The sequence below is a fragment of the Tachypleus tridentatus genome, chromosome 8, assembly GCF_004210375.1.
Source record: "Tachypleus tridentatus isolate NWPU-2018 chromosome 8, ASM421037v1, whole genome shotgun sequence".
Classification (NCBI taxonomy): domain Eukaryota; kingdom Metazoa; phylum Arthropoda; class Merostomata; order Xiphosura; family Limulidae; genus Tachypleus; species Tachypleus tridentatus.
Window position 1 is genome coordinate 113967522 of NC_134832.1, and position 16200 is coordinate 113983721.

General features: G+C 33.9%; 1 protein-coding gene across 2 annotated transcripts in view; it reads left to right on the top strand.

Annotated features, from left to right (window-relative positions):
• Window positions 1–16200, top strand: part of LOC143224257 (peroxidase-like) — a 63472-nt gene that overhangs the window by 30748 nt on the left and 16524 nt on the right. For both annotated transcript variants that reach the window (XM_076452668.1, XM_076452669.1), the window contains exons 2-4: window positions 11505–11729; window positions 14247–14338; window positions 15834–15942. In XM_076452668.1, the coding sequence (XP_076308783.1) occupies window positions 11505–11729; window positions 14247–14338; window positions 15834–15942 (426 nt within the window). The remainder of the gene's footprint in view (window positions 1–11504; window positions 11730–14246; window positions 14339–15833; window positions 15943–16200) is intronic.

The following is a 16200-nucleotide window of genomic DNA, read 5'->3' on the forward strand; positions in this document are numbered from 1 at the left end:
ATGAAGTAAAGCTAAAAATCAGTTTAATGGCCCTAACTAAGTAGATTAGTAAGAACTGATCTGCAAACATCTCCTTTCCACTGGTATGTATATTTGATTTCATGTTGCTGACCTAAATCGCAGTATGTTAAACTCAAAATCCTTAGTGGATTTAATTCAATAATTATTGTACTAGCTCCTTTAGATGTTTGCTCTGTAAATAATGTTTTATTACTTAAAGTCAAGTAAAGATGGCACCAGTACGATGTATAAACAAATTATAAGTGATTAAAATGTATCAACATTTTAAACTTCAGATAATAGAAAGCTAGATATTCTATTATGAATAATGAGAAAGACTTGCAACAATGAGTATTTATGATGTAAAGGAATCAACTGGAAGTAAATATAGAGTAGCGACAGTTGATATTGGAAACACTGTTATTTCTTTTAACGATTTCAGTGATTTTTTTAATAACGAAAATAAAAAAATTCACACTCCATTGGTTTACCTGTAAATCAAACATTTGCTCAACACGACCTTCCCATTCAAACAATATTAATAAAATGTCAGTGACTGATACCAATTTAACGTTTTACCTGGTAACGTGATACTACGTGACACCCATATCAAGGCGAGATAAAATGTAGTCCCAGTATAATCTATCAGTTTCAAACTCATACACGTGGATTCATGTTATATTGATAAATGAAACGAAAATAACTAATAATCAAGTGTTAATAATGAAATATGAACTTACCTATGAATGAACAGGAGAGGTTTTACGATCACGTTGGTTTTAAACTTGTATAACCGGGACTGATAGGTACGTATTAATAGTAACCTACCTGTCCTACGTCATGTCATGATGTAATTGCTACAACGTTTGTGCCACTTTTATCATAGACTATTGTAGCGCATATTATTTTCCTGTAGACACACCCAATGATATGACATATAGCAAAATGTTGCCATGACAACATAATGTGTTTACGCCCAATGATATGGCGTATAGCAAGCAGCTTCCACGGCAATGCATAGGCTGTTTAAAATCCTCATTCATAATGTCTTGATTTGCTATTGGTTCGAACTGGGCAGACATATCTATATATTGGTTTTACATTACGTATTATGCATTAGAAATGTTATTATACGACCTTGTTTCTACAAATTCAATGACTAAAAAGAGTTTTAAATGGTTTTAAAGTTTTGTTTGTGTGTTTTCAAACAGTACATTTTTCTAGAGCCATTGAAACCAGCCAGACAAAAGTAGAGCATAAGAAAATATATTGTTTAATGTATCACTATTTCTTACTAATCCAACCAATTTAAATCAACACCCTGTTTTTGCTGACAAGTGGCGGACAATGAGTTTAGCTGTCATCTCGATATATTTGAAACCGATTTACAACTTGTGGAAGTACAACTGCCTTAAAATAAATCATGCAAATTCAGGATGTATTGGTATTCTAAACGCTTTCATTTGTTTATGGCGTACAATAATTAGATTTCGTATACACGTGCTTCCATGATGAGGAACTATACTTTTCTGGGACACATATAGTTCTTTTGTGTTTTAAATAAATATTTTTATAATGGTTTAATATCATCTTCATCTATTGAGAGATAAACAAACTTTTGATTATTTCTTTTATGTCAAAACACCGCTATCACAAACGTAATAGAGCCTTGTATGTATTGCAGTTATAGATAATCTAATTTTGGATTAAATGAAAAGCCAGTGAAACTTGAACAGTTCTTCCAGGATCGTACATGTATCCTAGAGTGCTAGACCAATGTTAGTGGATGTTTCAAAAACCCACACCTTCCAACTTTACTCCAAATTACTATATATGCACACAATCGATTATAATATGCCAGAATAAGTGAGTGCATTTTTTTCTGTATTAATCCACCCTCATAGAGGGAGTATAAATAAAACTACGTCAGTGATTCAAGACATCTCATGAAAATGACTCTACGTATCTGGATAATAAAGAAATATTACTTTATGGTAATTACTTGAGATACATATAAAGAAAATTGGTAGTAAGAAAACAGTAATTAAAATTATTATGAAACAAATTAATAATAAGATGAACTAAAATAAACTGAAAGTCATTAAAAATCAAACAAATTATCATTCAAAATCTTTGCATAGTTTATAACCCTGTACCATATCACTAAACAAATGCCCAGAGTCGCGATAACTACAATAGAAATTTGACAGTTTGTTTCGAAACCGAAACCGTAAGAAATCAAAATAAATTTTAGCTTTAAGTTGAGCTTCAAAGACATTCACGAAATGAACACCAACACCACGCGATAGAACCTTAATACGGGAAGAATAAATCACAAACTTACTATACTCGTACTCAAACTTAACAACCTGACGTGATGCGAACTCAACTGAGATAAAATCTGACCAAAGCCACTTGTTCTCTTTTCTAATCCACTAACCCACGACCAAAAAAACTGTTTCTAAAACAGTTTGATAACACAAACCCTAAACTCCACTAAAGATGAGGGAGAAAGAAGATTGCTATACAATTTATTGTTTGATAATTAAAAGACTGGTGCAGTCAAATTCAGATGTTAATAGCTTGTACACAAGTCTGTCAGTTTTAAAAAACTTTCAGCTGCGTGATACATCGAATATTTAATTAGAATTTATTTTTTTGAAATTGTTTTGCCAGTTACGTTTATGCAAGTCCCAAACAATTGTTGTATGAAAACATTACTTTCTGCCATCTAGCGACTTAATATGACACTATTATAAAATACAAAAGTAATACGTTTACACTAAACTCGCTACTAAGAAGTGATTTTCCTTTCTATTCTTATCCTAAACAGAATAATATTACTGTGATATATTAATTAAGCTGCTCTATATTTAATGAAAATATTTTTAATTACTACTTTCAAAAGATAATACCATAAAAAACTAAATTATATGCTTTCATCATACAAGAGAAACAAAATTTAGTGCAATTTTAAAACTGTCTTTCAAGATTGTGAATACCAATGCTTGTTTCAAATAACACAACAAATAGTGTCTTTTTTAAGTAAGTTTAGTTTTTATACCTTCCGATTTTTCTTGAAAATATGAAACTAATAAAACATGAGTTAACTTAATATATAGTGTGTATAGCATTAATGACTCTCAATGAATCGTGAAGATTATAAGAAACAAAAATTCATAACTATAACATTAATACTTTAACACTAGAGCATTAACTCCACTTTATCATGTCAAGTCTACTGGATTATGCTTACAACTTTCATGTTTATAAGTTTGCATTATCTAAATAATTAAACATGATGAAATCTTTGTTCTCCTTTGCTTTGAAAACGTTTCAATTCTTGTATTGTAGCTATTAACGTAAGAAACATCTCTTTCATATAACACGTTACATTTTAATTAAAGTTTTTGCCAAAGTAAACTTTAGCTATTCACATTGAATATCCATAGTTTGGGATAATATGCCTATATTTCACTGGTGTTTCTAACCATACTAACATCAATATTTATTGAGATCAACCAACTGATACACACTATGTTTGTTCAAATGTTCACATGTGTACATTAATATATAAATTTGAACTTTTTTCCAAATTTTTTCATGGACGATGCTATAGCTATTACATGAGTTTCATTCCAATTTGACTCGAAGAAAAAGAGATATTTATAATTTTGGCATTATTCTGCACTAAATTCTTAGAAGCCAGTGATTATTTAGAAACTATGGTTTAATGTATTGAGTTTCATAGATTTGGTTTGGTTTGTTTTGAATTTCGTGCAAAGCTACTCGAGGGCTATCTGCGCTAGTTGTCCCTAATTTAGCAGTGTAAGACTAGAGGGAAGGCATCTAGTCATCACCACCCACCGCCAACTCTTGAGGTACTCTTTTATTAGCGAATAATGGTATTGACCGTCATATTATATCGCCCCCACAGCTGAAAGGACGAACATGTTTGGTGTGACGGGGATCCGAATGCACGTCCCTTGGATTACAAGTGGAGTGCCTTAGCCATCTGGGCATGCCGGGCAACAGTTTCAGAGAACAGTCACAGATTCCTGGGTTTCTATATGTATTTATTTTGATGTAACAGTCGAAGACGTCCAAGTCAATTAGTAAAACGTAATATCACTTGTGATAGCTATAGTTAACTAATTCTAGCTCTAACGGTTGCTGTATTAAATATTATCTCTTTAATTCTGTTATTTAGGACAGACTTGTTTTAAATTGCATATTGTGAGAAATAAATTAGAGATTTTCAATCTTGGACACCAGTCTTAATTTGTATAATTCGTATGTGCATAATTATAAGTGTGCATTCCAACAAATTTTGAGTGAAAGTAAAATGAACGCATAAAAGTATATAAATCGCATTATATATCTGTTATATCTAGCGCTGACGAGGCCTTTCACTCAATGCCGAAGCTCATATCTAACTCAAATACAGACATAATACTAGAAGCAACGTATTACCTCGTGCAACTAGATGAATGGAGCATTATTTGAAGCCGTATTCTTGGGTAAACTTCACCTAGAAAGATACATGTATAAATATATCGTCAGGTTTTACTATCCATTTTTATTGGTTTACTTATGTATCTGTGAACCAAATTAAAATTATTATGGTTTTTATATTTTGTCTCGATTCATCAAAATAGCTTGTTTGAAACACCTGGTGTTTCACTTCGGTGAATTTGTAGCATGACTGAAATAAATAAATAAAACATAAACTAGAATAGTTTTTAAAAAGTGTTAACAGAGAATATTACCAAGAAACATAATAGAACAGTTACAGCCCACTGCTTTACAAGAATTCCACTAGTTTACTTACACAGTTATCCTTCTCTTAATTGTTTTAAGCAGACTTCACACAAACCGAAAGAAATGATGAAATGTTTCGTTAAGATCATTAGCACTCAAATTAATAACGACCCAAATTTATCAGTTGAATTTCTGCATTAACCCAAGAGTAGGCACAGTCACAGGGTCAAACTTGTACAAACTTGTATGAGACAGTCACTGTCGTATATGTCCATGATGTTAGAAAAACTCACAGGTTTATTAAGTCTTGATACAACTTGATAAAACCTTATAACCCGAGCACTTTCGAAAAATGGACCTTTCTTCTTCGGAAGCAAACTGGGAATCATATATGTCATAGATGTCTTTTATAAGAAAAAACAAAACATTAATACGTGTTTATGATATTTCGGTGTCCAGATTACAATAATGTCACTAACAATAGAGTAACTGCACTAAACTTTAGATAATACATCTAAATATAACTTACAACAGACATATTTTAAACTAACTTAAATAATCGTCATGCAAATAAGGTCACAAAAATTTCAAACGTATGTTTACGTAATTGTATTGCTGGACTAAAAAGCTATAACGCAGTTTGTTGTCTGAAAATTGTTAAATTTATGAATATGAGATAGTTATTTATTTGTTTTCGGATATTCGCGCAAAGCTTTTCGATAACAATCTGCACTATCTATTTCTAATCTTAAAGTGAAAGATTTAGAAGAAGAGAATTTTTGTAAATACATTATACCTACTTAAGATAGCAAAAAATGCTTCACACGTCTTTAAAAGTTGGATAATCACAGGTTCCGTTTTTTTATCTATCCTATGACTAACAAATAGTTGTAAAAAGGGTATGAAACCCTAAAATTAAAAAAAAAATGTTTGAGCCTATAATGATCAAAGAACATCTCCAGCTGACGTTTAAAATGTAAATCAACAGCGTGTGGTTTTACGTTAATTATCATACCGAGGCATTAAAAATGGTCCCTCGCTGATACAGCGGTAAGTCTACGGATTTACAACGCTAAAATCAGTGGTTCAATTCCTCTCGGTGGACACAGCAGATTGCCCGATGTGCCTTTGCTATAAGAAAACACACGCACGCATTAAAAATGTTGGATCAAGGGTGTCTAACCTAAAGTTCTACTACGGTATATCTGTTGTGAGTGTATATTATATATTTATATAGACGTAGCACAAAATTATATGAAATTGGGTGATCTTTGTTTCGGCTATAGAGACTATAGATAATATCATAACATGCGAATTTCAACCACATATTCATTTTACTAAACCGAAATTCCAATTCAAGGTCAATGCCACCTGTATATTACGTTGGTTTGGTGTTTCATAGCGCAAAGCAACGAGGCTATCTACGCCAGTATATTAAGGGCGGTAAGTTTTATTAATATATATATGCATACAGAAGTTTGACAAAAAAGTGCCCCCCGTGAAAATGTTGTTAATTTGTTATGTAATTTATTAGATTACAGAAGAAATATGTAAAACAAAATGTTTCTAAAACGTGATTGACGAAATATGTTCAAATACGATCTGAAATCCTAATTTTAACACTGAACTCTGCATGCTTTTAGTTACATTTTTGGCTTGATTGATCTCTTCATTTCATAACGTAAAAACTCTTTTTTCTTAAATATATTTTGAGGACTCTACAGAAGAGAAACTTGTTTGATCATTTTGTAGGATAATTGGAAAAATAATATCTAAGAAACCATAGCAAGTGCACAACACATTTGGCCTGGCATGGCCTAGCGCGTAAAGGCGTGCGCTTCGTAATCTGAGGGTCGCTGGTTCGCGCCCGAGTCGCGCCAAACATGCTCGCCCTCCCAGCCGTGGGGGTGTTATACAGTGACGGTCAATCCCACTTTTCGTTGGTAAAAGAGTAGCCCAAGATTTGACGGTGGGTGGTGATGACTAGCTGCCTTTCCTCTAGTCTTACACTGCTAAATTAGGGACGGCTAGCACAGATAGCCCTCGAGTAGCTTTGTGCGAAATTCAAAAAAAAAAAAACAACACATTTATGAGAATTCGTAACTAAAATCATGGAAACTTCGGGTATTTATGAAAGACAGTGTTAAATGTAAGATTTAAGATCATATTTGAACAGATCTCATAGAGTGCATTCTAAAAATACGTAATTTTACACGTTTTCTGTTATCTAATAAAAGTACAATAAATTAACAACATTTTCATGGAGGTGCCACTTTTTTTGTTCACCCCTGTACATATAGTTATTGGTCGGTCATGGCATGCATAATAAACATCTTCGTCCTCATTTCTGTTACTGATCTCTGTGCCATGAGGTATGTCGTTCAATAAACCTGCCTTTGATGAAGAAAGGTTAAAGTTGATTACACCTATATATTCTCGAAGTCTAGCATATGAAAAATAAACTACAACTGAATTACCTGTAGAAAGGTCAGAGATGGCCCTAAGTAAAATTGTGGCCTGTGAGAACTTTGTGTTCGGCGCCCCTGCCCCAGTAACATTGACAAGAACTGCTGTTTATAATGTCGATTTTGAAACCTCTTGGGGTAAACGTTCTATGCGAGAGCACACGACACTCAGTAAAAGGATCTGAGAGGGTTTCCGGGATTTATATCAGAATTAAACAATTAAAAGTTTACAGTAGCTAAAAATGAATATCAGAAGTTGAACTAATTAAAATCTTCCGAGTAACTTCTGTTAGGTATTATGATTTATTTCGAACGAGTCTCTGATTTAATACGTTACGTACGTTACGTATTGTACTATTTTAAATAACTGAAAGTTTGAATTTAAATTTAGAAGTTAATATATATTAAGTTTATGATATTTGCCAACAAAAACGATACACACAGTTTTCTTTTTTTAACACAAATGTATTTTAATATACAAACGACAACACAATTTATAACAACGGTTATTACAGTTAGTTATTGGAAATAATGATTTATATACAACAGTTTTACAAACTTACAGACAATACTGAGTCTTACATCCGGTCCACGATCAAGGTCCACGACGAACAAATTAATTCTCAGTTGATATTTTTACACCACGTTTAAGTTAGCTAGCTTTTGTCTGGCGAAGATATTTAATGTCCTCTTAGATATAATAACGTCCAAAGTAATTCACTGAAGTTTAACGGTTTGTAATATTCGAAATATACAATTGTTTTTGTTTGTTTTTGGAATTTCGCACAAAGCTACTCGAGGGCTATCTGTGCTAGCCGTCCCTAATTTAGCAGTGTAAGACTAGAGGGAAGGCAGCTAGTCATCACCACCCACCGCCAACTCTTGGGCTACTCTTTTACCAATGAATAGTGGGATTGACCGTCACATTATATCGCCCCCACGGCTGGGAGGGCGAGCATGTTTTAGCGCGACGCGGGCGCGAACCCGCGACCCTCAGATTACGAAGCGCACGCCTTAACGCGCTAGGCCATGCCAGGCCTCGAAATATATAAAACTTCCTGATCAGATTCTATAGTTTTCAGATTAACAGGCGTTAATCACAATTGTAGCTGACCAATAATAATCTCATTCTGTTTCTCGACTAGCCGCTTTTATACAAATCACGCGAATTTCTCGACGTTTCATTAATATTGTTGATTCTTACTCTCAAGATTATTCTACAAATTTCAAGAACAGGAGGGGCTTGCGCAATACCCAGTCAATGATATATGTCATCTGCAAAAAGAAAACTATACTTATACAAGCATAGGTGTTAAAATAAACATATAGCGGTAAATCCTTTACACTTCATAATTATTACATACTTAAATAGTAAAAAATAAATTAACAAAATTTCACAAATGCATTTACTTTGTTGTATTGTTGGACCAGAAAGTTGTAACGCATTCTTTTGTTTAAAATCTTATAAGCTTATAAGTAAAACCGTTATCGTGCGACACTGATGGATTCTAATCAGATATTTGGAAATAATACTTCGGCACACGGAAAGGATGACAACCGGTGCACTAACTCTCCTATGACTTTGGCCCAAAGTTACCAGTCTCGTGAATATGTGGTTGCCAAAACTTCGACGAGTGCAGTCACCAGCCCTGGAAGTTACTCCGTTAGGGACATTTGTTAACGGTGACAGAGCTATTTAGCCCAAGACCGGGAGTACGCCCTCCTTAATCCTGACAATCCCAGGCCAATAGGATACCTGGTGGCTGATGTTTGACTAGTCCTTCGAGGGCTTGAAAAAATATCATCTTATCTCTGACGTTACAATCCTTCATATTCTTTTCATTGCCAGGTGCAGGAATGAAGAATAATGTGGCAGGTATGTACAAAAGGTGGACCAGGACATTTTGGAGAAATGAGAAATACAGAGGAAGGTGAAAAAAAAAAACAGCGAAAAGGAAGACCGAAAAAGAGGTGGAAGGATTGTAATAAATAGGACAATGAACAAGTAGGTCCATTGTGGTGAATGATAGATTTAAATGGAGAAGAATCATTAGACACGCTGACCCCCAAAAATGCTTCGAAAGCACTTGAATTCGAGCTTTCTACGATGGAACTGGCTTTCCACTGTTATGAAGATTACACAATGGTTATTGCTAATGACTATTGTTGTGGTTACACGCATGTTTAAAATAGGAATGCATACACTTCTTTTTCACAAGCGTTGTTTTTCGTTATCTTAGCCTAAAATTCACAAGATTTGTAGACGTCAAACTTCTTAATTGCGTTGTCATTTAGGGAGTAAAATCATGTGAAGAGTAGCAATTAAAACATTCTTGGATTCATTCAATTGTTATATTTTTTATATTTTATTTTCCAAGAATAAGCCATTTGGCACTTTATAAATGTAGCCACTAAAATCAAAAACGTTATGATAGTTTTCTTCCTATCTCTTTCTAATGAGGTAAATTAAATGTAAAAAAAAAAAAAAAAAAAATTAAGTACTTTACTTCAGATTCAGCCGACTATCAGCTACAAAAATGCTTTAAAATGTTAGTTGTTAAAATAAAAATACATCGTATATGTAATATAATCGTATATGATGTTAATACATTCCAGCCAAAATTGGTTTACCTTATGTTAGAATGACGGTAATCTATAAACTTAAGATTCTTAAATATTAATAAAAATAAGTAATGGCTATTAACATGTTTAAATAGCTATTAATATGTTTAAATACTGTTTATTTTTAAAATGATGAAATTAGTTGCAAATGAAGAAACGTTACACGACAGTAGAACCCTGTTATGATGAAACAGCGTTTGCATTTACAAGCTAGGAATATGAGCTGTGTGTATAATGTTTTCTTAGCCAAAAGGAGAAACCTACTAAATACGAACGATCCAATGTTTTGTTTCCAAATATTCAAATATCAAATTTCGCCTCAAAATTAAAATTTGATCACGTTTCTCAGCTTTTCGTATTTTTTTCAACTACTGGACTTTTTAAGTTGTATGAACAGACTTAGAAAACTAAATTACTAAGATAATTTAACTAAAAATTACATTGCGTGACCACCTAGAAGACCCGGTATGACCAGGTGGTTAAGGAGTTCGACTCGTAATCCGAAGGTCGCGGGTTCGAATTCCCGTCACACCAAACATGCTCGCCCTTTCAGTCATGGGGGCGTTATAACGTGATAATCAATCCCACTATTCGTTATCCTAAGTATCCTAAGAATTGGCGGTGGGCGGTGATGACTACCTGCTTTCTCTGTAGTCTTACACTGCTAAATTAGGAACGGCTAGCGCAGATAGCCCTCGAGTAGCTTTGCGCAAAATTCAAAAACAAACAAACAAAAGCAATCAAGCCAAACTATCTATAAATAACCACACACAATATTAAAGTAAGATTGTTTTTGTTTAAAACAAATGTGGAAATGTTTATAATGAGAAGAAAAGTCTAAGGTAATATATAAAGCCACATATAAAAACTTCTTCTCTAAACTTTACATACGTATTCGATATTTAAATAAACAAAAATTCGAATGTAGAAATATACTTTTAACATTTATTTCCTCTCTTCTTTCACATGCTCGCCTTTTCAGCCGTGGGGGCGTTATATGTGACGGTCAATCCCATTATTCGTTGGTAAAAGAGTAGCCCAAGAGTTGGCGGTGGATAGTGATGACTAGCTGCCTTCCCTCTAGTCTTATAATGCTAAATTAGGGACGGCTAGCACAGATAGCCCTCGAGTAGCTTTGTGCGAAATTCCAAAATAAACAAACAAATCAAAGGTCGGCTATGTAATAAGTAGACGTTTCTAACTAACTAGAAACATTGATATATCGGTTACCTAATCTATTATTAAATAATGTCGGCCTGGCATGGCCAAGCGCGTAAGGCGTGCGACTCGTAATCCGAGGGTCGCGGGTATACTTAAGTTACTTTCAAACAAACAGAAAAGCGTATAACTGGATACAAGTTTAAAATACAGTCCTTTCCTGCCAGTCATAAATTCGTCACCATGATTAGCTGAGAGCTCGTCACATAATATGGAAAATTTGACTGTTAGCTTGAAAAGCTATCGAAACAGCTGGTCAACATTAATACGATTTGTTGACTAGTTTACCTGCCAGTTTTCATATTTATTAATACATTTAATAAAATCATTCTCTTTAATATTTTCCTCAAACTATATATCTGCATTTGTTATTGTTTTGTTATATAAGCGAAATATGATCAGTGGACACTTCTAACCAAATAGATAATCGTTTTTCAGGTATTTGATCATAGTGGCAGCAGTGATCTTGACATATGGGGAATCCGTCATTGTATTCCCTTTCAATAGACCAACCCCACTGAACCCGAAGTTATCTCCTCATTGTGCATTGATAGTACGTAGCGTTAAGAAAAATGTTGGAGGTGGTCCACAAACGTTTCCTCTACCACACCCGAAATTCGTTGCAAGTGAAGGTCTGCGATACATCGCTAACTTTATACCTGAGTATGTTTCTGTTATTTTATTTTAATGTATAATCTATCTTTAAAGGTACACATAAAAATTCGAGAATTTATAAACATTAAGATAATTTTACATGTTGTAAATTCAGTTTTGTATTAAATTTTATAAAAACGAAAAACACTGTAAGCTATTTATATATATATATATTTGTAGTTTTTGTGAAATGGACAGCTGTTTTAAATTAATATTTTCAACACTTAAATCACGGCGTTTTTCTGAGAGCAAGTAACTTTTCAAACGACTTGAAAAAATTATCTTAACAAATTTATCAGACATTATTGCGTACATATAGGTGGGATAATTGTCTCAGAGGACTTCCTGCTACAACTCACAAAAGCTCCATTTGTGATATAACTATTTTTGTGCCCAGGATCCTGACTGATAACAGCCAGGACCAACTCTTAGAAACCCACTTGTAACATACATAAAATTTACACTTTTAGGACCCAAGGTCCCAGCTGATACATGATTTCAACTCGTGAAAGGCTCTGATTATCTGAAGTTTTTTTTTTTAATTTCGCGCAAATGCATCCACCACCTCAATACCTCACGTGTAATACTACACGAAAAAAGTCGAAAACATTTTATTTTATTTCATGTATGCGGTTGTGACTTAGCGTATTTTTTTACTTGTATAACATTATTAAAGATTAGCTTGGGGTATGTTGGCGTTCTTGTACCAAAGCCTTAAGGCGTTCGACTCGTAATCCGAGGGTCGCGGGTTCGAATCCCGGTCGCACCAAACATGCTCGCCCTCCCAGCCGTGGGGACGTTATAATTTGACGGTTACTCTCGCTATTCGTTGGTAAAAAGAGTAGCCTAACAGTTAGCGGTGGGTGGTGATGACTAGCTGCCTTCCCTCTAGTCTTACACTGCTAAATTAGGGACGGCTAGCGCAAATAGCCCTCGAGTAGCTTTGCGCGAAATTCAAAATCAGAATCGCTTTTCCAAGATTCGTTGTTTATACTCTTTATAATGTGTATAATACATAGCTTCTCTCAAATAGCGTCAAGAAATCACTTTTAGGATCTTTAGAAGGGAACACCAGTGTTTAAATGACGTTATCTATCTCTGCTTGTGTTTATGCCAAAGCTACTAACGCTATGTGCCGCTGTACTTAATTTTGAACTACTGGGCAGAAGTAAGACAGTCATTCAGTAACACCCTACCATCCACCATCAACGCAAAGGGTTGAAAATAACTGTCATTATTGTATTACACCCAGGTATAAAGGTGGGAGAATCACATATATTTGAACACAGCTTGCTTTCTCCAACATCCAAGATCCACCACATGACCAATCCGCGACTCAACCATTTCTAGAATAGAAGTTTATATAAGTTCTTCACTTGGATCGTTTAGTTGTTAGTTTATTCGAAACAACCTATTATTTATTAAAGCTAAAGTAAAAATATTTTCCAAAGATAATCTAAAAGTCTTGTATTCATTGTATAGTGAAACTTGGCAAGTGTAAACAAATTTTATCTGGAAAAAACTGTTTTGCTTTGCAACTCTTAAGCTATTGAAAAAAATGTGGGTACTAGTAGAGCTACTGGTTGTTGTTTTCTATTCTAAACCAATATAGAATATTAAAGAACACCAAATTCCTGAGTTTATTTTTTTAGACCAATGAACAATCTACCCGTCAAGGGCAAAGCTAGTAACTTTGATACCATAATGATCTAATATTCAGACAAAGGTTGATAACTGAATGGCTCAGCGTATTCTGTACGTTAATATGGATACCAGTTACAGTGTTCGTGGTCACATGAGGTGCTTAAATATGCCATAACTGTAAACATTATACTAAATACACATATCCGGCAAGTTAGTTGTATTTGGATAATTTGTCTTTCTGATAGGCTTAGTTTTGTTTTATACTGTGTAATGCATTAGCTGGCAAAAACGTGGTCCAATTTTACCAAAGTTCTTAACTTTGGAAACGATCAACCCTTAATTATAATTTTATCAATTTGTCTATTTTTTTGAGTTTTCTACAATTTGTGCACCAGTTTCTTTTTTGAGAAAATTCCTGTTAGGTATCAATTATTTTTCAACACGTTTATCAAGTAATTAGATTCAATTACTTTAACACAACAATAAATACTACGACTTAGTTTCGTTAATTTTGATACAGTATACTTTTAGTGCCATACTTATGTAAAAGATGCTTAGTAACTATAAAAATAAAGGTTTCGCTTTCATTCTGCAAGTTAAACATTTGTGTAAGTGAATAATGATAAGTTTCTTAATGTTTAGTTCTGTACTTATCATATGATCAATGTGTATGTGCATATAAGTGTGTGAATGTGTGTATGAAGACTGATTTTCTACGTACATATATATTAATTAGATTGGCAAAGATTCTTATCAGGTTTCATGACCAAGGTGTGTGTTGTGTAAAAGAAAATCCAATAAAATTGAAAGCACTTGTATATACATATATTTATTTGTAAAGTTGTCGAAAGTTTATGTAAAAAATAACAACTATAATTTCAGCTTAAAAGTAGCTGCCTCATCAAGATATGGCGAAATATGCATTACCTATGATGACATTAACGGTGCTATTCACGAAGCTCGGGCGCGGTATGGTAAGTATTCCTAATCTGAAATTTTGTTACTGGTTTAATGTACTTTATTGTTGTTACTCACTTTCTTTTGAATACTTTTTATTACTAGTCCAGATATTTCCTTTCAATCAGTTCTTTATTGGAAGTGTTTAGCTCGTTAGTTATGAAATGATGCTGAAATTAAAGCAATGTTGATTGTTTGTCATTTGACTTTAAATATAAAATAAGTGTTCCTTTAAGGCATAAGCTACACATTGAATTTACAGAAAAAAAAAAATGGTGTAAATGTTGAGAACTCAGGGTAAGAGAGTCCAGTTAAAAATTGAACCAAAATCTCTGTAAGAAAAAGGGGACAAACAAAAGAATTTTCCCTGACCAGAACATTACTGTGGGCATCACTCACTGGGTGTGACTCAATAAAAGGGACCTTACAGTAGTAGTGACTAAATCATTCTAGCCTTAGAAGGAGTGTTCTGCTACTTATAATTAAGCTAACACAATTTAAGGGTGTGTTTATGGGCATAGCGATTATAAGACAAGAGAGGTAATTATATCTCTATAAAAACCACTGGCTTGGCCTCACTGGATATATTGTGTACAGTTTTGGTGTGCTCATCTAAGAAGAGATATTGACTTATTAGAAGAAATTCAAAGGAAGCTCTACTGTACTGATTCTGGGAAAAGGAGGGTTATCTTATATGGGCAGGTTAAGACCTCTTGACTTTTTTTTTAAGAAAAGAATAATAAAAGATGACATTACAGAAGTTTATAAAACCACCCAAGGGATCATTACGTTTGGTTTGTCTTGAATTTCGCGCAAAGTTACACGAGGGCTATCTGCACTAGCCGTCCCTAATGTAGCAGTGTAAGACTAGAGGGAAGGCAGCTAGTCATCACCACCCACCGCCAACTCTTTTACCAATGAATAGTGGGATTGACCGTAACATTATAACGCCCGCTGAAAGAGTGAGTATGATGGTGTGACAGGGATTCGAATCTGCGACCCTCAGCTTACGAGTCGAGGTGCCTTAACCACCGGCCATGCCGGGCCGGATTAATAGGATAAAGGGTCCTGATTTATTTGAACTGTTTTCTGAAGACAGTAAGATAAGAGACTCAAATGCAAAAAGTACCGATGTTCTGGAAACCAAAGAGTGGGTTTAAATATTTACTTTTGTTGTGTGTATATGTTATGTCTTCAAGCTATATGGCAAAGGATAGCTATGTTATATATGCCTTCAAGGTCACCTGTTAAATGAAGAACTGCTGCATATCGTGTCATTTATGTTTTCAAGGTCAGCTGTCGGGCCGAGGACTGAATTTTGCTACGAGGTACAAGTTATTTCACTATAAACGAACACCCATTTTAGGTTTTGTTTTAAATAATTTGTAATAGCATACTATTGTTATTACCATGGAGCCTATGTACAATATGGAAATTCATTCATTACAGAATTAAGTTTAGTTAGATACAGCTATTTTATATCAAGTTAACAGCTTATTCCGTTTCTTCCAGGCCAACTGCCGCCTCAGATACATGATTTATCGTCCAATTATCCTGAGGCCAAACACATAGCGCCTGTGGGTGAAGTTCTAGAAGAGGCTACTCGAATTCTAGCTCACAGGTATGTACATATATTTCGTAATCATTGATAGCATTTTAAAAATTAAACTACAAAATATAGCCTTAGTGTTCTTAACGTGAAGATGTAATTGTAATAATATTAAAATAAATTCGTATTTTTGAAAATAATTTGTCTTTATTCACATTCGAAATAAATGTGGGAAAAAAACTGCTTTCTGTTTCAAGTGTTTTAAAATTGATACGTTGTCCAGTCGCAGTGGCTATGAAAAACGTTGTTTATTAAATCGAAAAGCATCCC